The sequence below is a fragment of the Prunus mume genome, linkage group LG1, assembly GCF_029339155.1.
Source record: "Prunus mume cultivar Tortuosa linkage group LG1, ASM2933915v1, whole genome shotgun sequence".
In the NCBI taxonomy this organism is placed as follows: Eukaryota; Viridiplantae; Streptophyta; class Magnoliopsida; order Rosales; family Rosaceae; genus Prunus; species Prunus mume.
This window is the reverse complement of record NC_142698.1, coordinates 3503963-3511973: the sequence shown is the minus strand read 5'-3', so window position 1 is coordinate 3511973 and position 8011 is coordinate 3503963. Positions and strand designations below refer to the sequence as shown.

Sequence of the window (8011 nt, the reverse complement as noted above, 5' to 3'; positions counted from 1 at the left end):
TATAAATAACATATAAACAAATTGAAAAGCTTTGAAGGTATAATCAAATTGAAGAAAACAAAATAATATGGAAATAAAAGGAAAATAAATAATAGGTAAGAAGGTGAGTTTGGTATGGTGAAGCACGTCAAAGACGCTGTCCTAAAGCCTTTGTAGCCTCCCTACGTGCAGATACTGACGGTCTACAAGACTCCAAGATATGACTCCTTGTATACAAACTCAAGATCCGCTATGAGCACGTTCATAGACAGATATAGGTATCCAAGTCACATAACCATTGCCCAAAATAATAATAATATAAAGTAGAGAATATATTTAAAAGTTGAAAATGAGAGAATTAGAATGTGTATGTGATATTCTGATAGTGTATTGTGGTTCTTGTGTGTGTATCAAATATGAAGGAGGAGTGACCTTTTATAGGCATCCAAAACATGTAACCTTCACCAATCATAAAAGTTCACCAACCAAAAAATTAAGGCATTCACCAGAGCCTGAATATTAAATATTTATAACCCCACAATAAATAAAATAAAACAGCCAAAATAATTAAATAAATAAAACGGTTAAATTTTTAAAACCTTTTAAAATTTTAACACATGGGTTAAAAGCATGGTATAACCATGTAGAATCCCAACCTGACTGATTGATGCATTATTGCAGTTCACCGCCCGTCCTTCCATGAATTTTATTCGCATAGGTTTGTCAAGGTTTTTGAGAAGAGTTGAGATGTAAAAACAATTATGGGAACTCAGATGCAGTTTGAAATCTATATAGAAAGTGCTTTTACTGATGAGTTTGATTCCCAAAAGGCGACAAGGCACCAGTTGAGTCAAGTTCCAAAAATAAAAATTGTGTTAGAAGAGGTTTCCTGACTGGGGAACGTGAAGATCTTCAAGCTCCATACTTTTCCATGGATCGTGATGTTTTTAGGCTCATTCCTTTTGTTTGGCCTTGAAAGGTGCATTTTTGCCATTTGAGAGCACTGTTTTGGTAGTAACTATGAGCTTATAAGTTGGAATTGAATTTCAGAAAGTCTGCCTTGATTGTAATATCTTGAGTCATTGGTTCCATAAAGGGCATGTTCATGATATTATAGAAATCCTCCTATGAAAGTGAGATTGCTCGAGTCCTATTTTTGTTACCAAAAGCATTAGTTAAAAGAGGTATTAATATGTAATATTGATTTTGTAAGCATAGTTCTTAGGTGTGTATTTTAGTGAAGGATCCTATTTCATTCAATGAAACAAACGCTAACAGTTAGTTCTTTCTCATGTGGAAATTTGGCACATTGCCTTTCCTTAACTGGTTTGTCAATTTTCTATTATGTCTGAAGTTATTGATGTGTATGAGTTCATATGGTGTATTGGGGGAACAAACAAAAAGGAAGATAGATTAGTCAATGAAATAATGTATGGAATTTACGTTCTTTCTTCATGTAATTTTCATATTAAATGATAAAGAAAATTCTAGAGGAAGACTTATCAGAAAAGGATGTACGTGTGCTCATAAATGAAAAAGGAAAATACATGTCCTCCTCCTTTGTTCTAAGGAATGGGACAAAGGTGGGTGTTTATAAGACTTGGGGAGAACTTATACCAATCAATCAATGAAGACTAGAGGAAGACCTAAATACCAATGAATGACTCCTTTTTTGGCTGGGGGAAAGTGTTTGTGGGCGTTAAAATTCATTATAGAAAAGATCTGCTAACTTGCTTTTTGGAGTTGAGATCAAGTGGTGAGAATTTTTTAGAAGCTGGTTTAATCCAATTTGTTAGAGGTTTTCGACCTGCTTCGTATTAAGTTATCATTACATGGCAATTTTATTTGTTTATTTTTGTATTTTTAAACCTCTGCCACTTTTGCAAGACATGGGCTTCCAAAGTCGATTGGGTTGTTTTCTGGAGTCAAGGCCCATTCTTTTATTTTTCTATTATGGGCCAGTTTTCAATTTGGCTGGCGTGTGGAATTCTTAGGCCCAAACAATTCTTCTTGCACAAGAATTGTATGGAAACCACCTAGTTTAGATTGTTTTAATCTAAATGTTGAGGCATGTATAATGTATGCGATGGTTTTGGAACTAGAAGCCATCGGTACGAAGCAAGGACTTATATTGGCTAAACTGGTCAATAGCCATGTTGAATGAGATTGTAAAGTTTCATTTGTGATGATGCCTTAGTTGATCTTCTTCCGTGAAAATTACGTGGTAAGGTATTAGAGAACAATTCCAAAGTGCCTCATTTGTCTGCATCATCTTCATAAAATCAAGGGTTTGCTGCAGTTTTGCCCCTTAACTATTTTCATATTGTCAATTTAGTTTCTTAATAAGCTTTTCGGTAAATTAAGAACTCCAACTATTTTAAAATCACCAATTGAGGACCTACAGTCAGATTCTTAAGAACGCCATCCACTTTTCCGTTAGATTAAGGCCAAATTCGTAATTTTGCTGAAAATTAAGATTAATCCAAATTAGAAGTGGTGTTATGAAACGACCCGACCCAAATTTCACTTTGAAATCCGGGCCGAATCATGTTTAAAACTGACACCTAGTGACTGTAGGTCGTAAAATACCAAAATACCTTGAAAACAGTAACATAAACCATGAGCCCCTAACTCGTGGTTGCGCCTGATAACTGTAGGTTGCCTACGTACCCTTACTGAGGGATCAAGCCACACGTAGTTCTTTCCTTTGTTCATGATCTGTAACTGGTTTGTTTACTAAAACTCGCTCTAGGGCTGACATTTCTGGAGTATCCGAGACTCCGTTTTACGATCCGTCAAATGCTATACAATCCTGAAATTACCTAGATCAACATACTTAAAATTGACTGTGATCCAACGATTCAAAGGTATCGAACCCAGAAATCACACACTAGGCGAGATCTGTTCGGGGTTCAAACGTTATCCGAATTAAGATTCGCGAAATCCTACACGCTTGTGGGGACTAGGAGATTATTCTAGGACTGACTGTGGTCCCCACCTTCTGCTCACGCACCGCCCACGCGCCGGCAGTGCGTGATGCCTAAAGCGATAACGCTTCGCCCAAAAATCTCAACATCTCGGCTCAAGACTCCTATCCTAGGTAAAACACCCTATTTGGAACCACTTTTGTTTGGACCTACCCCAAAAACTGGCCGGAAGTGGCGAGCAGTGACCCAAAAGTCTGCTGAAACCTAACTTAAAAATTGAACGATCTACGCTTGAAATCTCTGAAATCCTACCCAACCAGCAGCTAGAGCATGGAAAATAGCTAGAAAACCATACCTCACTCGTCCGATTTGGTGGTCGGAGGTGTCCAAACGAGCTCCGTGAAATTTCATCAAAAACTGTCCAAACCGCCCTGTTTTGTGGCGGTTTCTGGCAACCACACCGGCGGATCACGGCTGGGATGGGTTAAGACTGAAAGAGGGGAGTGAGGTGGTTCGTTTGGCACTGGTCTTGCTCAATTTGGTGGTCGGAGCTGAGAGAAACCCTCTCCTAAAGTCGGCTGGCCGAACTGGAGGAGGAGGAAGAAAACAGGGTTTTAAAAACTGAAGTTTGAAGTATTTACGGTTATGCCACTGAACTTCTTTTGATCGTAACTCCTTCGTTACAACTCCGATTTGAGTCCACTACGTGTCTACAGACTAGTTTCGTCGCGCTCTACACAACAGTGCAACTGAAATCCCCAAATTCCTTCCTGGTCAAAAAGTCAACTTTTAAACTAATAAAATATTATAGGGGTATAATGGTCTTTTAATGGAATAAATTAGTAATTAAATATTAATTAAGGATCGGGTTGTTACTATGAGGGCTGGGGTTGCGTTGTGTCAAAGAGAGGTTAAGAAAAAGGAAGTAAATTTAGGGGAGTGTATTGAATTAGGATTTTAATAGATTTTTTTTAAGCTTAAAAGTCTAGTGGTATTCAATTATGATTTTTAAGTAATCAATAAAAATCTGATGGTATTCAATTAGGATTTTAAAATCATCAATGCAAGTCTGATGGTATTCAATTAGGACTTTTAAAAGATTAGAAAAAGTATGGTGGTATTCAAAAACTTACCGATTTTGAAGTATTTCATTAAACGATGTAATCTGTGAGACTTTTCAGTGGGTGATATAAATACCAAACCCATAAAAAATTCACACCATTTTACATCTGATTCTCACGCTGGACAGAAGATGAACAGACTTGAGAAGTAACAACAGCAACGGAGAAAAGGTTCTCATCTTTTCTCTTCACATGCTTGCCATTATTTTTTTTGTCTATATTTGCATTATTTGTGTTGCTGATGTGGTACATCTGTGTATATCTGTGTTGCTTTTTGTTTCTGTAAAGATTGATAGGAATGATTTGATAGGAATGATACCAAACCCCATTATTATATGCGTTGCTGTTGTTGTGTTGCTTTGCTTTGGTTTGTTGTGTTACTTTGTTTTTGGTTTGTTGTGAACAGACTTGATAGGAATGGTTTTACTTATTTATATTTATTATTTCATAAAATAATATTTTATTAGTTTTGTAAAAATTGGAGAAATAACTATTCAAATAACAATAAAGGCTTTGTTTTGATACTAGTTTTTTTTATCTTTCCCACTTGGGAGAAAAGGACCACTGTGCTATGATTTTTTATTTTATTTTTTTATTTATGATAAAGATGAACTTTCTTTTTTGCAAGTATGAATTTATACTAATTGCATTTTTTCATGTGCTTATTTGGCTATATCATTGTTGTTTGATGTAAAGTTGTGAAAATTATGTATGATATATGATATAGTAGTAAAAGAGGTTTCTCTTACATGTATGATGTAGTAAAATGAAGGATTCACAACAAGGAAAGGACAAAGGAAAAGGAAAAAGTTCCGATAATTATGAACTTTGGACCAAGGAAGAAAGCGATTTCTTGTTAGAGCTATTGGTTGATGGTATCAGTCGAGGATGGCGTGATACTAATGGGTCAATAAGTAAGCAAACAATAGAAAAAAGAGTACTTCCTTGCCTAAATGAGAAAACTGTGTCTCCTAAAACATATAACAATTATGTGAGCCGAATGAGATGGTATAAGAAGCAGTTTGACAAAATGACTACTCTTATGCATAACAACTCTGGATTTGGGTGGGACCCAATTACAAAGAAGTTCAAGGCTAGTGATGAAGTATGGGAAAATTACTTGAAGGTGAGCTTCATATTATAAGCTATGTCACTTGCTAGCTTGCTCTAATATTTTATTTATAATATATTAACACTCATCAATTTTTTTTTCTTTGCTAGTCCCACCCAAGTCACAAGAACCTTCAGACAAAAAATGTTGCTAATTATGATGATTTAAAAATTGTGGTTGGGGGTGCAACTGCTACTAGAAATGGCTCACTTGCATTAGGTGTCGATGATACCGATGCAACAACTTTTAGGGACGAGGAAAACCTAAATTTTGGGATGGAAGACTTTACATATGATGTTGCCAATGAGACATTTGTAGCACCAAGTCACTATCAACCATCCTTCCAACCTTCATCACCCAACCAATCTACACCACCCTTTGAGTCCCCTTTAGGTGTTGAGGTTCCTCAAGAAAAAACAAGTCAAAAGAAGCAAAGTAGATCTGAGTATGAAGGGAGTTCTAACTCAATTGGTTCCACCGACCAAGCCAAAGTTCTTGAAACCATATCCACCAATTTTGAGAAAATCTATGCTCTAATGGAGAAAAGAGAAAGAGATGGAGAGAATATAGTATTTGGGATGCTATGAAGGATGTACCAAACTTGGATGACAATGCTTCATTCTTGGCGATTGAATTGCTTAATACTAAAGTCAGACAAGACATGTTCTTGAAGATGTCACCCGAAGAGCGCTCATCTTGGATATCCTTCAAATTGGGATGAATTGTTATTTGGATCACCTTGGTTTTTGGTTGAAAATTGTTTACTTTGAATTGTTGAACTATGAATTTGATTTTTGGTATTTTTGTTGAACTATGTATTTTGGTTTTGTCATTTTGGTTGAACTATGCATTTTGAACTATGCATTTGGTTTAATTTGTTATATTTTGATTGAACTTTTTCCTATTTTCGTTGAACTATGTATTTTGGTTGGACTATGTATTTGGTTTTCATTGTTGTATTTTAATTTCCATGAATATGCTATTTTTTTTTTCACACCATGAACAAAAAGTGGTGACCAACTAAAATAATATGTATGAAAATCACTAGAAACGATAAAGTAATATGACCAACTAAAACTATCATCTATACAAAGTAATATGAGGTCCTCATGCAGACAGTACGTCTCCATTAATCACTAGAAACAATAGCTCTTATTTCATTAAAATTGATCGTTCTGATTAATATGTATGAATTCTTTTTTAATTTTTTATTTATCAACATGTGAATTACATGATAAAGAATTAATTTTTAATCTTTTATTTTCTTTGTAGTCTCATGTAATTGAATTCTACAAACAATGTCACTGTCTGCAATTCCTAATTTGTTGTTTAATTTTGATTTATTTTTTTTTACAGAGAGGAAGAAGAAATGGAGAATGAAGAAATTGGTGAACAAGAAATAGATGAAGATTTGGATGAAGAATTTGATGAAGGCATTAAGATTTTACTTATGGAAACTCAAACATTAATACAAGTGCTACATCAGTCAGAGGGGGATGAAGGACATATTGAGCGTCCGCTAACTCGACGACGAATTACTACCGTTGGATATGATTATATACATCAGGCATTGAACGAGGATCCCGCAATTTTCCGACAGGTATATAGGATGTATCCTGATGTGTTCCAAAAATTATGCACTATCCTTCCAGAAAAAAACACTCTTAAAGGACACAAGATATATTTGTGTTGAAGAAATGCTAGCAGCATTTTTACAAATTGTCGGTCAAAATTCTAGATATTGTGTCATTCGTAAAACATTTGGGCGATCACAATTCGCCACAAGTGAAAATTTTCACAAAGTTTTGAGGGCTTTGAATACAATAGCATTTGAGTTGATGGCTAAACCAGGATTGGGAGTGCCATCTAAAATAAGAGAAAGTACAAGGTTTTATCCTTATTTCAAGGTAAGTGACAACCATTCCATAATAATAATAATTATTATTATCCTTATTATTACTATTACTATTACTATTACTATTACTATTACTATTATTATTATTATTATTATTATTATTATTATTATTATTATTATTATTATTATTATTATTATACCATTACATTTTTGAATTATTACAGGATTGCATTGGAGCTATTGATGGGACACATATTCCAGCAATAGTGAGGGGATGCGATGTCAGCAACTATCGTAATCGACATGGAAATATATCCCAAAATGTATTAGCGGCTTGCAATTTTGATTTGGAATTCATGTATGTCCTCAGCGGATGGGAGGGTTTGGCTCATGATTCAGAAGTGTTAAGTGATGCTCTATCAAGGAGGAATGGTCTTAAAGTTCCTCAAGGTAAATACTTATCTTTTTGGTTAGAAATGAGTTTTATTTCTATGTTGCATACTAATATATATATATATATATATGTGTGTGTACTATATAATTAGGTAAACATTTCTTAGTGGATTGTGGATTTGCCAACCGACGCCAATTTTTAGCTCCATTTTGAGGTGTGCGATATCATCTCTAAGATTTTGCAGGTCATGGTCGTGATCCTGAAAATGAAAATGAGTTGTTCAGCCTTCGTCATGCGTCCTTAAGGAATGTGATCGAGAGGATATTTGGTATTTTTAAATCGCGCTTCACAATTTTTAAGTCAGCTCCTCCATTTCTATTTAACACACAAGCAGAGCTAGTGTTGGCATGTGCAGCATTACACAACTTTCTTCGTAAGGAGTGTCGTTTCGATGAATTTCCTATTGAGCCAATTGATAAATCTTCATCATCTTCATCCTCATCAATACCAGTTGATGAAGAGGACAATTTTGAGCAGATTTATCAAACCCAAGACCAACAAAGAGAGGATGCTAATACATGGAGAGCTAGCATAGCTTCAGCTATGTGCAGAGATGCTATCTAG

General features: G+C 35.1%; 1 protein-coding gene and 1 pseudogene across 2 annotated transcripts; both read left to right on the top strand.

The window, feature by feature from the left end:
• Positions 1 to 4793: 4793 nt before the first annotated feature.
• On the top strand, positions 4794 to 5725 carry LOC148920718 (uncharacterized protein At2g29880-like). The gene is made up of 2 exons (XM_089046926.1): positions 4794 to 5153; positions 5249 to 5725. Exons 1-2 carry the CDS (start codon positions 4794 to 4796, stop codon positions 5723 to 5725), a joined length of 837 nt encoding a protein of 278 aa, XP_088903052.1.
• Positions 5726 to 5798: 73 nt separating this feature from the next.
• Positions 5799 to 8011, top strand: LOC103330794 (uncharacterized; annotated as a pseudogene). The gene is made up of 3 exons (XR_016124478.1): positions 5799 to 7045; positions 7218 to 7443; positions 7632 to 8011. The product of XR_016124478.1 is annotated as an uncharacterized LOC103330794 (transcript).

Excerpts from the sequence above, each read along its gene's own strand:
- LOC148920718 (XM_089046926.1), top strand. The coding sequence starts at position 4,794 with ATGAAGGATTCACAACAAGGAAAGGACAAAGGAAAAGGAAAAAGTTCC. Across the intron at positions 5,154-5,248 it reads TATGGGAAAATTACTTGAAG|TCCCACCCAAGTCACAAGAA; the intron begins GTGAGCTTCATA and ends TTTCTTTGCTAG.